Source organism: Hyla sarda, chromosome 11 (genome assembly GCF_029499605.1).
Source record: "Hyla sarda isolate aHylSar1 chromosome 11, aHylSar1.hap1, whole genome shotgun sequence".
In the NCBI taxonomy this organism is placed as follows: Eukaryota; Metazoa; Chordata; class Amphibia; order Anura; family Hylidae; genus Hyla; species Hyla sarda.
Genome location: NC_079199.1, coordinates 40,316,793 through 40,334,978, shown reverse-complemented (window position 1 = coordinate 40,334,978; position 18,186 = coordinate 40,316,793). Strand labels below are relative to the sequence as shown.

The 18,186-nt window shown below is 43.4% G+C and overlaps 1 protein-coding gene across 1 annotated transcript in view; it reads left to right on the top strand.

Annotated features, from left to right (window-relative positions):
• Positions 1-17,917, top strand: part of FBXO34 (F-box protein 34) — a 42,231-nt gene extending 24,314 nt beyond the window's left edge. Inside the window, exons 2-3 of the mRNA XM_056546365.1 lie at positions 12,350-12,505; positions 15,198-17,917. Coding sequence (XP_056402340.1) covers positions 12,438-12,505; positions 15,198-17,301 — 2,172 coding nt within the window. The 5' untranslated portion in view covers positions 12,350-12,437 and the 3' untranslated portion in view covers positions 17,302-17,917. The remainder of the gene's footprint in view (positions 1-12,349; positions 12,506-15,197) is intronic.
• Positions 17,918-18,186: the final 269 nt, after the last annotated feature.

Here is an 18,186-nt window from a genome sequence, read left to right as displayed (position 1 = left end):
ACAGATTTGTAAAAGATGTCTATTAAAATATCTTTACCCTTCCAGTACTTTTTAGCAGCTGTATGCTACAGAAAAAATTATTTTCTTTTTGAATTTCTGTTTTGTCTTGTCCACAGTGCTCTCTGCTGACACCTGATGCCTGTATCAGGAACTGTCCAGAGCAGGAGAAAATCCCCCATTCCAAACCTAGCTGCTCTGGACCGTTCCTGACATGGACAGAGGTGTCAGCAGAGAGCACTGTGGTCAAGACAAAACAAGAATTTTCTCTGTAGCACACAGCTGCTAAAAAGTACTGGAAAAGTACGGTAATGTACAAATCTGTTTAACTTTCTGGCACCAGTTGAGATAAAAAAAAAAAAAAAAAAAAGGTGTTTCACCCGGAGTACCCCATTAATTGTATCCTGGAGTTGGCCGTCCAAAAAGCAACCACAACATAAAATTCTTCAGCACAGTGATCAGCTGGTTGGTTGATAACATTGTTTTAGAAGGTTAAAAAATTCTATCTTCCTTGGCCAGACATCACCCAGTGTAAGAGCTTATCTAAGAATAGAAAAACAAAGCTAATTTCTTCCTAAAACAGCACCACACCTCTCCTAAGGTTGTGTGTGGTATTACAACTTGCCACCATTCATTTCAATGAACGTGGACTTCAAAACCACAGACAACCTGAGTGATGGAGGTGTTTTTTTTAATTATTTTTTAAAATCAGTTCTGTTCTATTGCTGGATAATCCCTCTTAAAGAAGCACTTCAATTTTTTTTATTATACAGTGTAGCATATGCTAATAGAGAACAAAGTAGAGGTTCTTGTGCCTTGTACATACCTGTTGTTGCTGATCTGGCAGGCATGGGTTTCCAGCCAACCTGCAAAACAGTGAAACGATTTCCTAATTTTATTAATTTCCTATGAAGAGGGTGTGGGGTCTCATCCCTGCATCTGCTCATCTACTTAAGCTGCTGGTGCTGGAGTTCACTGAGGTGATGAACTCATTACTTGGAAGTGGGTTGGGGGTGGTTCACAGTGTGCAATTTTGTATTTCTTATTTCCAAGAGGGAATATTACCAAATCAGCAAAAGTGACATGTCCTATAATTATAATTGAGGTGTTTATAAAGTCTTTAGGGTCGGTCTGTGGGGGTCTCTGTCGTGTTTTTATGGTAAAAAATAAGGCTGCGTTCACACGGCTGTCTAGACCGTAAAAAAAAGACTTAATAATGGATGCAAATGGATGTTACCCGTTTGAATCTGTTATTGTTCAGTTAATAAACCAAAAAGAAAAGTAAAAACTATTTAAAAAAAGGATGCAAACAGATGACATTAAAGGCTCATCAGTTTTCCATAGACTTCAATGTTAAATTTACTGTATCTGTTTTTTCTTCCGTTTTTTTGACGGAAGAAAAAATACTGCATGTGCCATTTTTTCTTCCTGAGTGCAGATGGGTGTAAATGGATTGTGAAAGAAAATCCCATTGACATGAATGGGATATTATTTTAAACAGTTTTTAATCCGTTTACAGCCTGCAAGAACGGAACCGAAACGGGGATATAAAAAAAAACGGGGACAGACGGCGGTGTGAACGCACCCTAACATGGCGTGCTTTTGTAGAAAACTTCTGGAGCAAATCTCTTACACAGAATTTCTGTGCACACTGATGGGGGATCTAATTTTCGGTAGAATAATGAACATGTTCATTTTCCCACCGGAATCTGGTAGTAAAGGTGAATGGGACTTTGAATGTCAATGCTATATTCCGCAGCAAATAAGTACCAATTCCACATGTTTTCTCCTCCATTAGACCGTGGAGCAGAATAGTGATTTTTAGCGCGTAAATCTCCTAGAGGAAATTTTCCTTGTTTTCTGTAGTATAAGCTAGCCCTTAGGGCAGCGTTCCCCAATCAGTGTATCTCCTGCTGTTGCAAAACGACAACTCCCAGCATGCCCAGACAGCCAACGGCTGTCTGGGCATGCTGGAAGTTGTAGTTTTGCATAAGCCGGAGACATCTTGATTGGAATACACTGCCTTAGGGGGTAGGTTCACAAATGGTGGAGCATTCCACTTCTAAAGCTAATCTCCATGCGCGGCAGATGTGTACTCCTCTGTGGCGGAAATCCTCAAGAGAAGAAATTTAGTGACTCAGGACTGTTTGTACTATGTCATCCATGTTCCTGGCACCATAATCCACTGCAGATTGTACAATAGGCCGTGATTCTGCGCTGTAGATTTCACCTCTGATGGGTCCATGTTTCTTTAACAAACCATGAAGCCTAGTCTAATGTTAGATCAAAGGCCATAAAAAGCCGTCCTGCCCTCCGGTGTCCTGACGGTGTTCTTCTGTATAAATGAGATGAGAGTTGAGGTGAAAGTCAGCTTCAGGGTGTGGTGGAGACTCCTACTAATCTGTCCATAAAACAAGATGCCTCCTCGTAGGAGACAGAGACATTCTTACATTGGGTCGCAAGCAGGCCTGCTCCTCACCAGGTGTACTTATCTGATAAGGGGGTACTCCAGCCCGACATCTCCTCTCTTACTGTCCCTTTAAGAATTTGTCCTCCGTTTAGAAGTGCTTTTACATTTTTATTTTAATAATCTGTTACTCATTTACTGAAACGCCTCTTGAAATTGACTTGCCTGTCATCTGGATCCCTCCCTCTTCTATAATACGCCTGCATCGTCACCAAATGACGCGGTTTATTCTGAATTACCCCTCATAAAATACACCCTTCCTCCATGTTCTCACGTGGTGAACAATTTACAGACATGGTTTGCATGAATAGAATCTCTTCTGAATAGAGATAGTGGGGATGTTGCGATGCACTGGCATCCACCCTGGCACCCCTGTATTGTCAGCATTGATGGCTTTTGTGTTCTGCTGACATCAGTTGGCGTAGTGTTTCCCAACCAATGTGCCTCCAGCTGTTGCAAAACTACAACTCCATTGAATGAATATATGTATGTATGTGTATATGTGTATGTATGTATGTGTGTATATATATATATATATATATATATATATTAATATATATATATATATATATATATATTAATATATATATATATATATATATATATATATATTAATATATATATATATTAATATATTAATAAATATATATATATATATATATATATATATATATATATTAATATAATATAATTTGGCCTTATAGGGGTACTCCGGTGGAAAACTTTTTTTTTTTCAAATCAACTGATGCCAGAAAGTTACAGATTTGAAAATTACTTCTATTAAATAAATCTTAATCCTTCCAGTACTTATCAGCAGCTGTTATGATCTACAGGAAGTTCTTTTTCGTTTTTAATTTCCTTTTTGTCTGACTACAGTGCTCTCTGCTGACACCTCTGTCAGTTTTAGGAACTGTCCGGAGCAGGATAGGTTTTCTATGGGGATTTGCTCCTGCTCTGGACAGTTCCTGACATGGACAGAGGTGTCAGCAGAGGGCACTGTGGTCAGGCAGAAAGGAAATTCAAAAATAAAAGAACTTCCTGTGTATTATAACAGCAGCTGATAGGTACTGGAAGGATTAAGATTTTTAAATAGAAGTAATTTACAAATCTGTTTAACTTTCTGGCACCAGTTGATTAAAAATTTTTTTTTTCCAGTGGAGTGCACCTTTAACCACTTTCAGATTCCCCATATGCATTGGACAAAAAAGGTTATGTCTGTATATGTCAGCTGACCCTACACTGGTGTTTCCCAACCAGGGCGCCTCCAGCTGTTGCAAAACAACTCCCAGTATGCCCAAGGCTCTCCTGGCATGCTGGGAGTTGTAGTTTTCCAGCTGCAGAAGGCACTCTGGTTGGAAAACTCTGCTATACACCAACAAATGTCAGAAAAGAAGGATCAGGCATGCCGAATTTCAACTGCTCGATCCTTTTAGAGATAAGCTACTACCTGAGGTGTCTGGCAGCAGCTTAGGCTTCGTTCCCACTCATCCCGCGTATTTGCATGCAGGGTTTTTTGATTTAGCCAATGCACAGTGGATGGAACATATGTCACATGATCCATAGGTACTGCGGTGTGCCCCATTTTAGCTAATTTACAACTAATGCCCCATCCGATGCCCAGAGATCCAGCTTGTAGCATCCAGCGTTCCCATCTGGGATGTAAATGGATTGCCAGACACGTGAACCCTTTCTTACTTATCCTCTCTCCATTCATAGCTTATGAATGCTCAGCCATGATGAGCGTGCATGTGTATGGCGGGATTTGATGCGATAGCTGTTGGGCCATTAAATGTTCTATCTCCCGTTTGTGGTTACCTTACACACTGGTCTTCAGATGGTAGTGTACAATGTTGCAAAATGGTACATGGTTTACCATAAATTGCCTTGGTTTAGCCCTTGCGTCACCTGTACTATTGTTTTCTGATTCACGGCTCACGATCACCCTGGGGGGGTGTGGACCCCCCTTTATAGTCACCTCTGCTTTAGATGGCTCACGATCGCTCTGCAAGGTGCATGGACCCAGCTTTATAGTCACCTCTGCTTTAGACGGCTCACGATCTCCCTGCGGGGTGTGTGGACCCCGCTTTATAGTCACCTCTTCTTTAGATGGCTCACGATCTCCCTGCGGGGTGTGTGGACCCCCTTTATAGTCACCTCTGCTTTTAGATGGCTCTCGATCGCCCTGCGGGGTGTGTGGACCCCCCTTTATAGTCACCTCTGCTTTAGACGGCTCACGATCGCCCTGCGGGGTGTGTGGACCCCCTTTATAGTCACCTCTGCTTTAGATGGCTCACGATCGCTCTGCAAGGTGCGTGGACCCAGCTTTATAGTCACCTCTGCTTTAGATGGCTCACGATCTCCCTGCGGGGTGTGTGGACCCCGCTTTATAGTCACCTCTGCTTTAGATGGCTCACGATCTCCCTGCGGGCTGTGTGGACCCCCTTTATAGTCACCTCTGCTTTAGACGGCTCACGATCTCCCTGCGGTGTGTGTGGACCCCCTTTATAGTCACCTCTGCTTTAGGACGGCTCACGATCGCCCTGCGGGGTGTGTGGACCCCGCTTTATAGTCTCCTCTGCTTTAGATGGCTCACGATCTCCCTGCGGGGTGTGTGGACCCCCTTTATAGTCACCTCTGCTTTAGATGGCTCACGATCGCTCTGCAAGGTGCGTGGACCCAGCTTTATAGTCACCTCTGCTTTAGATGGCTCACGATCTCCCTGCGGGCTGTGTGGACCCCCTTTATATTCACCTCTGCTTTTGATGGCTCACGATCGCCCTGCAGGCTGTGTGGACCCCGCTTTATAGTCACCTCTGCTTTAGATGGCTCACGATCGCTCTGCAAGGTGCGTGGACCCCGCTTTATAGTCACCTCTGCTTTAGATGGCTCTCGATCGCCCTGCGGGGTGTGTGGACCCCGCTTTATAGTCTCCTCTGCTTTAGATGGCTCACGATCTCCCTGCGGGGTGTGTGGACCCCCTTTATAGTCACCTCTGCTTTAGATGGCTCACGATCTCCCTTAGGGGTGTGTGGACCCCCTTTATAGTCACCTCTGCTTTAGATGGCTCACGATCTCCCTGCGGGGTGTGTGGACCCCCTTTATAGTCACCTCTGCTTTAGATGGCTCACGATCTCCCTTGCGGGCTGTGTGGACCCCCTTTATAGTCACCTCTGCTTTAGACGGCTCACGATCGCCCTGCGGGGTGTGTGGACCCCGCTTTATAGTCTCCTCTGCTTTAGATGGCTCACGATCGCCCTGCGGGGTGTGTGGACCCCGCTTTATAGTCACCTCTGCTTTAGATGGCTCACGATCTCCCTGCGGGGTGTGTGGACCCCCTTTATAGTCACCTCTGCTTTAGATGGCTCACGATCTCCCTGCGGGGTGTGTGGACCCCCTTTATAGTCACCTCTGCTTTAGATGGCTGACGATCGCCCTGCGGGGTGTGTGGACCCCGCTTTATAGTCTCCTCTGCTTTAGACGGCTCACGATCGCCCTGCGGGGTGTGTGGACCCCGCTTTATAGTCACCTCTGCTTTAGATGGCTGACGATCGCCCTGCGGGGTGTGTGGACCCCGCTTTATAGTCTCCTCTGCTTTAGACGGCTCACGATCTCCCTGCGGGGTGTGTGGACCCCCTTTATAGTCACCTCTGCTTTAGATGGCTCACGATCGCCCTGCGGGGTGTGTGGACCCCGCTTTATAGTCTCCTCTGCTTTAGATGGCTCACGATCTCCCTGCGGGGTGTGTGGACCCCCTTTATAGTCACCTCTGCTTTAGACGCAGGCTCTTTATTAGTGCTGGATATTGTGCAGAGCTGACATCCAGAGAACATGTGCTGCACAACCACATCTCATCCTGATTACCATCATTCCTTATGGCATATGACTTTTATTCTTTTGTATTTCGACCTTGATTCCTGGAAGCTTATGTACTTGTAAGAGGTTTTTTTTGTATTTGCCATTCTTGTGTGTTTTCGTTGTCACACACTGGGCAGGACATGAAGCCATTGTCCCTGGAGAAGCCTTATTGTTTGTATACACCGCTTCAGTAACTCCCCAGTTCTCGATTTCGGCTGCTCCAGTATTGGAATAAGGCATTCTGCACAGTCCCCCAGGCAGTGTTTCCCAACTAGAGTGCCTCCAGCTGTTGCAAAACTACGACTCCCAGCATGCTCGGACAGCCGAAGGCTGTCCGAGCATGCTGGGAGTTGTAGTTTTGCAACAACTGGAGGCACTCTAGTTGGGAAACACTGCCTGGGGGACTCTGTGTGCCGCTGGGTCAGTTCATTCCCGACGTGTTTCTGTCATCTGGTAATACAGCGGTGTATGGAGGAAGTGCTATGTGTGCAGTTGTCCCCGCTCTTCCTTGTTACGTTCCTCATTTTAGGTGATTTTTAAGCCTCCAGTAAGTGTCACGGCCTGGAATGTGAAGTGTCAGCCTCACTTACTATATTTTTAGTCCGGTGGTGGATTCCTTGCAGTAACAAGTGTTGAGTTGTGGAAATCTTCAGGGTGGATATTTTTAAACCTGTGTTCTGCAGTTTTTGCCTAAAATAGATCTTGGAGAGTAAACACAGAGGCGGTCAGTAGTGCTCGCCACTTACACTTCTTGCTTTATCTACTGTCATTGCACAAGAAGCCCAAGCAAGTGGTTCGGACAAGTGTGAATAGATGAGATATAGATATAGAGAGAGATTATAGATATATGGGGAGATTTATCAAAACCTGTCGAGAGGAAAAGGTGCCCATAGCAACCAATCAGCTCGCTTCTTTCATTTTTGAAAAGGCCTCTGTAAAATGAAAGAAGCAATCTGATTGGTTGCTATGGGCAACTTTTCCTTTGCACAGGTTTTGATAAATCTCCCCCATAGAGATTTATATATTAGCTAATCCATTATAAAACTAGTATATATATTTATAACAATGATAAAATAATGAAAAAAATTAGAAAAAAAATAAGTAAAATAATGTTTATAATTGTTTATAATTATCGTAATTATATTAAATTAATTATTTTAAATATAATTTATTTACAACTAGACTGCAAGTGGAGTGAATGCGTAAATGTGCATATTGATGAAAAAATTATGTCCATTTATTATAAATGTAAATTCACATGTGGAAAAATGCAGAACATTGTAGTAGAAAAGTTTTTTTTTTTTTTTTTCAAATCCATTTTTTTATTTTTTTTATTTTTTATTTTTGTTCAGAGTAGAAATTGACCTGTGGATCAGATCTTTAAGAGGTTATAATGGGAAAAACTTTTTTTTATTTTTTATATATATCAACTGGCTCCAGAAAGTAAAACAGATTTGTAAATGACTTCTATTAACCCCTTAAGGACTGAGCCCTTTTTCACCTTAAGGACTCGGCCATTTTTTGCAAATCTGACCACTGTCACTTTAAACATTAATGAGGGACATTTATCAATGTTTGCTTATGTATTCTTTTTTTTTAGTAATTTTTTCCTTACTTTTTTTTTGCTTATGTACGACGTATTTATCAACTTCTTTCAGCCTGTTGATAATTTTCTTTCACGTAAGCAATTTTTCCTTTTTTACTTTGGTAGTAGCTTTTTCTGCTCCATGTTTGAGCTGGAGTAAATTTAGTCAATTTTTAACGCTGTTGCGACTTTTTTTTGCGCAGTTGCGACTGTCGCAGTTAATAAATACCTGACTACCCGTAGTCCATTTTAAAACTATTACTACATAGTAAATTTTAGGAAAACTTGCTTTTCTCGCTTTCCAGTCAAAATGTTGCACGAAAAATTGAGTAGTCGCAGTTGAGACCATTTTGCGACAATTATAGTAAAGAAAACCTGACTAAACCAGTTGATGTCCATAAATAACTCTGGAATGCTTTTAGTTATCATTCTGATTCCAAGATAGTTTTTTCGTGACATATTCTACTTTAACATAGTGGTAAAATTTTATGGTAACTTGCATCCTTTCTTGGTGAAAAATCCCAAAATTTTATGAAAAATTTGAAAATTTAGCATTTTTCTAACTTTGAAGCTCTCTGCTTGTAAGGAAAATGGATATTCCAAATCATTTTTTTTTTTTATTCACATATACAATATGTCTACTTTATGTTTGCATCATACAATTGATAAGTTTTTACTTTTGGAAGACACCAGAGGGCTTCAAAGTTCCGCAGCAATTTTCCAAGTTTTCACAAAATTTTGAAACTCTCTTTTTTTCAGGGACCAGTTCAGGTTTGAAGTGGATTTGAAGGGTCTTCATATTAGAAATACCCCACAAATTACCCCATTATAAAAACTGCACCCCCCAAAGTATTCAAAATGACATTCAGTAAGCGTTTTAACCCTTTAGGGGGTTCACAGGAATAGCAGCAAAGTGAAGGAGAAAATTCACAATCTTCATTTTTTACACTCGCATGTTCTTGTAGACCCAATTTTTGAATTTTTGCAAGGGGTAAAAAGGAGAAAATTTTTATTTGTATTTGAAACCCAATTTCTCTCGAGTAAGCTCATACCTCATATGTCTATGTTAATTGTTTGGCGTGCGCAGTAGAGGGCTCAGAAGGGAAGGAGCGTCAAATGGTTTTTGGGGGGCATGTCACCTTTAGGAAGCCCCTATGGTGCCAGAACAGCAAAAAATCCCACATGGCATACCATTTTGGAAACTAGACCCCTCGGGGAACATAACAAGGGGTAAAGTGAACCTTAATACCCCACAGGTGATTCACGACTTTTGCATATGTAAAAGAAAAAAAAAAACTTCCCAAAAGTTTTACATTTTTAAAAAGGGTAATAGCAGAAAATACCCCCCAAAATTTGAAGCCCAATTTCTCCCGATTCAGAAAACACCCCATATAGGGCTGAAAAGTGCTCTGCTGGCGCACTACAGGTCTCAGAAGAGGAGTCACATTTGGCTTTTTTTGAAGGAAATTTTGCTCTGGGGGCATGCCGCATTTAGGAAGCCCCTATGGTGCCAGGACAGCAAAAAAAAACACATGGCATACTGTTTTGGAAACTAGACCCCTCGGGGAACGTAAAAGGGGTAAAGTGAACCTTAATACCCTACAGGTGTTTCACGACTTTTGCAGATGTAAAAAAAAATAAAAAAATTTTTACCTAAAATGCTTGGTTTACCAAAAAATGAAAATTTTTACAAAGGGTTAAAGCAGAAAATACCCCCAAAATTTGAAGCCCAATTTCTCCCGATTCAGAAAACACCCCATATGGGGGTGAAAAGTGCTCTGCTGGCGTACTACAGGTCTCAGAAGAGAAGGAGTCACATTTGGCTTTTTGAAAGCAAATTTTGCTCTGGGGGAATGCCGCATTTAGGAAGCCCCTATGGTGCCAGGGCAGCAAAAAAAAAAAAAAACACATGGCATACCATTTTGGAAACTAGATCCCTCGGGGAACGTAACAAGGGTTTAAGTGAACCTTAATACCCCACAGGCGTTTCACGACTATTGCATATGTAAAAAAAAAAAAAAAAAATTTTTTTACTAAAATGCTTCTTTTCCCAAAAATTTTACATTTTTAAAAAGGGTAAAAGCAGAAAATACCCCCCAAAATTTGTAACACAATTTCTCCCGAGTACGGCGATACCCCATATGTGACCCTTAACTGTTGCTTTGAAATACGACAGGGCTCCAAAGTGAGAGCGCCATGCGCATTTGAGGCCTAAATTAGGGACTTGCATAGGGGTGGACATAGGGGAATTCTACGCCAGTGATTCCCAAACAGGGTGCCTCCAGCTTTTGTAAAACTCCCAGCATGCCTGGACAGTCAGTGGCTATCTGGCAATACTGGGAGTAGTTGTTTTGCAACAGCTGGAGGCTCCGTTTTGGAAACCGTGGCGTACCAGACGTTTTTCATTTTTATTGGGGAGGGGGACTGTGTAGGGGTATGTGTATATGTAGTGTTTTTTACTTTTTATTTTATTTTTTAGTGGTAGTGTAGTGTAGTGTTTTAAGGGTACAGTCGCACGGGCGGGGGTTCACAGTAGTTTCTCGCTGGCAGTTTGAGCTGTTGCAGAAAACTTGCCGCAGCTCATACTTGCAGCCCGATACTTACTGTAAACCTCCGCCCATGTGAGTGTACCCTGTACATTCACATTGGGGGGGGACACATCCAGCTGTTGCAAAACTACAACTCCCAGAATGCACTGACAGACTGTACAAGCTGAGAGTTTTAGTTTTGCAACAGCTGTAGGCACACTGGTTATGTATCACGGAGTTTGTGACCTTACTCAGTGTTTCAAAACCAGTGTGCCTCCAGCTGTTGCAAAACTACAACTCCCAGCATGTACGGTGCATGGTGTAAGGTGACTGCTGGGAATTGTAGTTTGCAACAGCTGGAGGCACACCGGTCGTGAAACACTGAGTTAGGTAAAAAAAAAAGTTTCACAACCAGTGTGCCTTCAGCTGTTGCAAAACTACAACTCTCAGCAGTCACCGACAGCCAATGGGCATGCTGGGAGTTGTAGTTATGCAACCAGCAGATGCACCACTACAACTCCCAGCATGCACTTTAGCTGTTTGTGCAAGCTGGGAGTTGTAGTTATACAACAGCTGAAGGTACACTTTTCCATAGAAAAAATGTGCCTCCAGCTGTTGCAAAACCATAAGTCCCAGCATGCCCATAAGGGAATGCTGGGAGTTGGGGTGGTCTGCCTCCTGCTGTTGCAGAACTACAGCTCCCAGCATGCCCTTTTTGCATGCTGGGAGCTGTGTTAAGCAACAGCAGGAGGCTGTCACTCACCTCCTGCTGCTGCTCTGTCGCAGGTCAGTCCCTCGCCGCGGCCGTCGCTCCTGGGGCCCCGATCCCAACATGGACGCCGGGGTCCCCAGCACCCGGGGTCGTGTTCCCGCACCCGCTCACGTCCTCCGGAAGAGGAGCGGGTGCGGGAGTGACACCGGCAGCAGGCGCCCTGATTGGTCGGCCTGTAATCCGGCCGACGAATCAGGGCGATCGTGAGGTGGCACCAGTAATTCCGGGTCACTGGAGACCTGATTGACCCGGAATCGCCGGACTGAATTGTCCAGCGATCTGCGGCCATCGCCGACATGGGGGGGGGGGGCATAATGACCCCCCTGGGCGATATGCCGGGATGCCTGCTGAATGATTTCAGCAGGCATCCGGCTCCGGTCCCCAACCGGCTAGCGGTGGGGACCGGAATTCCCACGGGCGTATGGATACGCCCTGCGTCCTTAAGGACTCGGAATGCAGGGCGTATCCATACGCCCTGCGTCCTTAAGAGGTTAAAGAATCTTCATCCTTTCAGTACTTATGAGCTGCTGAAGTTGAGTTGTTCTTTTCTAAGTGCTCTCGGGAACCACCCAGTTTAGAAGCAAATCCCCATAGCAAACCTCTTCTACTCTGTGCAGTTCCAGAGACAAGCAGAGATGTCAGCAGAGAGCACTGTTGCCAGACAGAAAACAACTCAACTTCAGCAGCTGATAATTATTGAAAGGATTAGATTTTTTTAATAGAAGTAATTTACAAATCTGTTTAACTTTCTGGAGCCAGTCGATATAGAGATATATATGTGGTGGATATATGCAGAGAAAATCTGCAATGCAATATAGTAGTAGGCAAATTAGGGGAGATTTTGCATATGTATAAGCTGCAGACATTTTCATTTTTAAAATTGACATGCGGTGTAAGTTTTAGAATCTGCACTATTTCGGGTATTTATTTTATTTTTTTTTTGTAACCACGGTGGTCTTCCCCCCTTTTCATTGTAGCAGGGGTGAACTCCTTGGTAAACCCACATCAAAATCTTCCTTTTACACACGGATGCAAATAATTGAGCTGAATGTTGGTGTACTACAACACACCGGTCTATCTTGTCTTTGTCAGGCCATGACCTGTGATGGGGATTAACAGTTCCATTTCTTTTTGTGTTTTCACAGTTTACCACGACATTGTGACGGACGGTGCGTACATCTATAAGCAACATGGACTGGCTGTGACAACACGCCTTGTGTGCAGGCAGCTAGGATGAGTTCCAGCCGAGCCAGCCTCCACAGGGAACCACTGAAATTCCACTCGCATCAACATGTCAAGCGGTAAGTGTCCCTGGAGTGGTCTGTGGACACGTTATCGGTATATGTCGGTGATCTCTAAATTGTGCACCTCCAGATGTTGCAGAACAGTTGTCCGGGCATGCTGGAAGTTGTAGTTTTGCATCAACTGGAGGTCCACAGTTTGGAGACCACTGCTATGTTGCCTAGTAGCATTGCAGGATATCCCTTCACGTTGCAGATGGGGTAAGACCAATGCTAGGACCTGTCTTGAAGCAATGCTACCCTTTGGGTATTCACCTGATCAGGGTAAATACACTGACTGTAGCCTGTAAGTTACTACTTTATGCTTATTGTCTAGACCAGTGTTTCCCAACCAGGGTGCCTCCAGCTGTTGATAAACTACAACTCCCAGCCTGCCCGGACAGCCGTAGGCTGTCCGGGCATGCTGGGAGTTGTAGTTTTGCAACAGCTGGAGGCACCCTGGTTGGGAAACACTGGTCTAGGCCAATGATTATTAAATTAAAATGGTCATCCTTTTAACCCATACTAAACCTAATAAACTGGCTTATAGTGTGGGTGAAAAGGAGACCGATGAGGGGTCACGGACTCCTGTACCTACCTGCACTCTGGAGGTCTGTACCTCCAAAGATTGGCTTCCATCTTCCGTGAATTGCGCACTGTAGGCGGGCCTTGCCACTCAATTGGAATATTCATTGTTGCGAGTCACATGAGCACTCAGTCGGCACAGCCCTCACATGACCAGCAACAATGAATATTCATATTGAGCCAGCGTTTCATGGAAGACTATCTTCGGAGGGACAGATCCCTGGAGTGCAGGTACGTATAGGAGTCAGTCATCCCTCGTTGGTCTCCTATTCACCCACACAATAACACAGTGTGTTGGATTTAGTGTGGGTGAACTGGATGACAGTTTTCCTTTAATTTATATTTATCGGGGGGTAAGATCCTCTGACCCACTCAGTCTGCTTTCTAGGCACCTACATAGGGATTCATTTCTTCTAAAGTAGACATACAAACACTTGGATATCTGTGTGGGGACTACCCATTGAAATGACTTTCCTATGATAAGCATTTATTTAGGTTGTCATAAATGTCTTAAAGGGGTTATCCAGGAAAAAAACTTTTTTTTTAATATATCAACTGGCTCCAGAAAGTTAAACAGATTTGTAAATTACTTCTATTAAAAAATCTTAATCCTGTCAGTACTTATGAGCTTCTGAAGTTAAGGTTTTTTTTTCTGTCTAAGTGCTCTCTGATGACACGTGTCTCGGGAACCGCCCAGTTTAGAAGCAAATCCCCATAGCAAACCTCTTCTACTCTGTGCAGTTCCCGAGACAGATGTCAGCAGAGAGCACTGTTGCCAGACAGAAAACGACTCAACTTCAGCATCTGATAATTATTGAAAGGATTAAGATTTTTTAATAGAAGTAATGTACAAATCTGTTTAACATTCTGGAGCCAGTTGATGTAAAAAAGTTTTTTCCTGGAATACCTCTCTAATAGAGGGGAGTCCAACCTATAGAGTAGTTGAGATGTTTCAGTAACACCCTCCTGAGAATCTGTGAGGTTTAGTTGTGATCCGGGGAAGTGCTCAGCAAATGTCTGCAGATCCCTGCTGCATAGACTTATGCAGTGAAAAGGTCGGATTTGACCGCCACAATTGTGTTCTAGCTTTTAAAGGGGTTATCCAGAAATAGAAAAACAGAGCGAATTTATTTTAAAAACTGCTCCCCGTCTGTCTCAAGGTTGGGGTTGGTATTACAGCTTGGCTCCATTCACAATGGAACGGAGCTGCAGAACCACACCCGACCTGGAGACAGAAGGGGGAGCATTTTTAAAAGAACATATCTGTTTTTCTATTCCTGTATAACCCCTTTTAACTAGATCACAGTGGGTCTGAGACCCAGGGCGATCAGTTTCATATGTCTGGGCAACATGTCAAGTTGTTTCAACAGATAGTAACACTTTTTAACCTAGAATAAGGAGAGCCACAGATGTGTGCAGCCATCTTCCCATTCAGTCTCTACCTGGTGAGGAGGCTTTGCTTTCAGGCAGAGACTGGGTCCCCCATTAATCCCATGGGTGTAGATGTAACTACCAGTTGCTCTGACATCATGCTATGAAGTCACTCACACAAATAAGGCTTCGACTTTGCATTATAAACCCTAAGCCTCCTCGAATATATGTCACATACAGGTGTGCAGCCCTCAGAATAACTTTATTCACTTAATTTACATTACTAAATAACAATAGGAAGGATGATATCTCCGTTGTAATATCACCCTATACAGACATAACACTAATGAGGCTATAGGCCCTATGAGATGGTTTACTTGCCCTTAAAGGGGTTGTCCAGCGAAAACTAACTTATCCCCGTTCTACAGAATAAGTAACTGATCGCAGGCCGACCCTTAACAACCTCCGTGCGATCTTTGGAATTGGACCCCGGCTCTCATTTAGAAGCACATGCATTCCTCACTGAGACTCGAGGGTCCCGTTACAAAAATCATAGGGGGTACCAGAAATTGGGCTTCCATCGATCAGACACTTATCCCCTGTCCCTGATCTTATTTGTAGTTCTACCTTATATGCAGATCTTGTGCAAATTTGCTAATGTATTTTCTGAGCTGATGGGATCAGGCAGCATTTTTTTATTTTTAGTTTGACATCTCCTATACTGTTTGACTCACTGTGGTGTATGTATCTTCCACAGGGCTTCTGGAATGCATTTAAAGCCATATCACAAGATACAGAAAAAAGAATCTCTTCTGGAACCAAGATCAAACAAAGGCATGCAACTGAACAACCAAAGCTCTGCAAAAGAAGAAAAGTGTAATGTCGCCACCAAGAATTGTTTACCCTGTATGGACAATCCACCCCGCAGGCCACTGGGCACTCTGTCTCAAAACACCATGTGCAATACAGCAGGAATGAGCACGTCCAGCAGCAGCTTTGAGGTTAAAGTGAAGAATGTTCCACCTGCAATAATCCATCAGGGTGAGGAGGAAGAGGGCCCTGTGGATAGCTGTGCACTCATCAAGCCTGGAAACACCAAGGAGAAGGTTGCCTTTTTTGCCTCTCATCACTGCAGCAATAGGAACAACTCAATGAAGATTAAAAACACTGGGGATATGAGCGGGAGAGCTGCTAAAAGACGAAAGAAATCTGTGGATTTAAAACGCGTAAAGAACAATCTGGAGAAGATGCAGGAAGCACAGAAAAAGTGCCTCCTATCGGAGTCTTTCCCAAGTGGAGTTGAAAACTGCTCACTCAATTTTGTCACCGAAAGTGATGGAATTCTTCCTGGAAGACCCCTTTCTGTGATAGAGATGGTAGCTTTTCTGGAGCAAAGAGCAAGTGCGTTACTTTCTGATTGTGCTAAACCCTTTTCCAATTCCCATGCTTCAAAACCTACTGGAACGTCTAAATGTGCCCTTCCACCTGTATCCTTGATGGCACTTGGAGCCAGCGAAAACCCTTCTGAGAGAGACAATTCAGAGAAGGCAGAACTGGAGTCTGTGTGTGTCTTGGAGATGGTCGCTAAACTGGAGTCTGAATGTTTGAGGCACCAGAATGATCGGGATTCAGGAGCACTCTCCAGGAACAACAGCTTTAGGAGAAATGTTGGCCGCATGCTGCTCGCCAGCAGCTCACAGCAAGGAGCCGGCCGTCCTCATGAGGACTCGTCCAATCCTGAAGAACACTCTGCTGCTTCTGCAGAGAAAAATGTCTCGCAAAATGAGGAAGACCTTTCTTCTGTGAAATCATGGGAAAACTGTGCTCCACCTAAGCCTCAAGATTCTGAGTCTTTGCCACCAATGGAAGACTTTTTTGTGGCTAACGTAGACCTTGAACTTGTGAGGGAGACTTATCTGAAAATGAGGTGTAGGGGGGATATTGCGATAACTGTGGATCCTTGTAAATTATCTATTTCTGTCTGTATAAAAGCTGTTGAATGTGTCCCTGATTCTTTTGAGAGTCAGACTGTGAATGATGGTGCAGCTGATGTAAAGGTGGAGAGTTCAGATAGGATCCCTGATCCCTCCCATAAGACTGTCGATGTATTTATGCACACAGAGGATATAGGACACACACAGGACAAAGCTTTATCAGGTGACCCTTCACCGGGGGTCTTGTTTTTTCAAAGTGATCAAAGCGATGCAAAACATGCACATGTACGGATCAGCCCTGAAGTAAAGTCCCAGGCAGACGACACAGAGAAGCACGCCTTTGACAATGCTCTGTGTATTCAGAATAGCTCTATGATTGCACAATACGCTGTCGCTATCTCTTCACTTGGAAACGTAACTCAGGTACTTGACGCCTCCTCCATAAAGAGGCAGGTGTCTCACGATTTTCTTGAGACCAGATTTAAGATTAAACAGCTCTTGGAGCCTCAGCAGTACATGGCGTTCCTACCCCATCACATCCTGGTGAAGATCTTCAAGTATCTGCCCACCCGTTCCCTCGCTGCCCTAAAATGCACTTCCTGCTATTTCAAATTCGTCATCGAACATTATGACATTCGGCCTTGCGACTCGCTGTGGGTCCGGGATCCGCGCTACAAAGACGACCCTTGCAAGCAGTGCAAGAAAAAATACGCAAGAGGCGACGTGTCTTTATGCCTGTGGCATCCCAAACCTTACTGCCAAGCTTTACCCTACGGCCCGGGTTTTTGGATGTGCTGCCACATGTCTCAAAAAGAGAGCCGTGGCTGTAAGGTGGGGCTGCACGACAATCGCTGGGTGCCCGCTTTCCACAGCTTTAACCGAACAGTTTGCAAGAAATCTAAAGAGTCAGAGTTCGAAGACGACTAACAATGCGGACAGGAATTGTACTGGTCCCCAAGATAAAGATTTTCCATGCCCCATGCTGTTTACATTGTACATAATCATGAGGTTTTTCTTTCATGGGGTTGTGAAACTGCACATTCTTTAACACAAGAGCCTTTACTTTTTCATTTCTGCAACTGGATATTTAGCCCTTTTATGTAAATATCGCCGAATAGATGTACATATAAAATCTATTGCTAGCTGATGCCACCTAATCTTTACAATGCAGCTATGGAAGTTGTTGTGGCTATAGGTGTGCGTATGTACGGATGAAGTGTTTTTGCGTGGATGTGCGTGCCATTTTGTTTGTTTGTTTGTTTTTTCCTTTTTAAGTGTCTTGTTAAATCTGTATATCCTGTACGACGTTTCTTAAAAGGAAACTCTAAAATATATAGGGCTTGAAGCATTTAAAGTGTTTATCATTGGTTTAACTGGAGAGAGTTGTACTCGGAACTGGCACAAGTGTCTGAAATACTGTGACAAGTGAGGTGACTATTGTATAGTGGCAAACTATATGAGGAGGATATTGTCTGGCTTTACTTCAATAAAAATGTGCATCCTGAATCTTGCTGAATGCATTGGCCTTGGAGTTTGTTTCCTATGTTTTTTTTTTTTTTTTTTTATATAATATAATATAATTTTTTTTTTTGCGTGTGGTTTTCTTTATAAGCTGCAATGTTTTCGGTAGTGTTTATAGATGTGCAGTTTATGAAAATGTTGAAGCCAATTTTTTAACAGCAGATCTGGTGAAAATGTAATATGTAATAACTTGTCACCTTGTCTGATGACATTTACTGCAGAAACACCTGACTCTCGCAGAAGTTTTCGAACTTTATGTAAATTGTTTCGTTGCTGTGTAAGGGTCTGTTC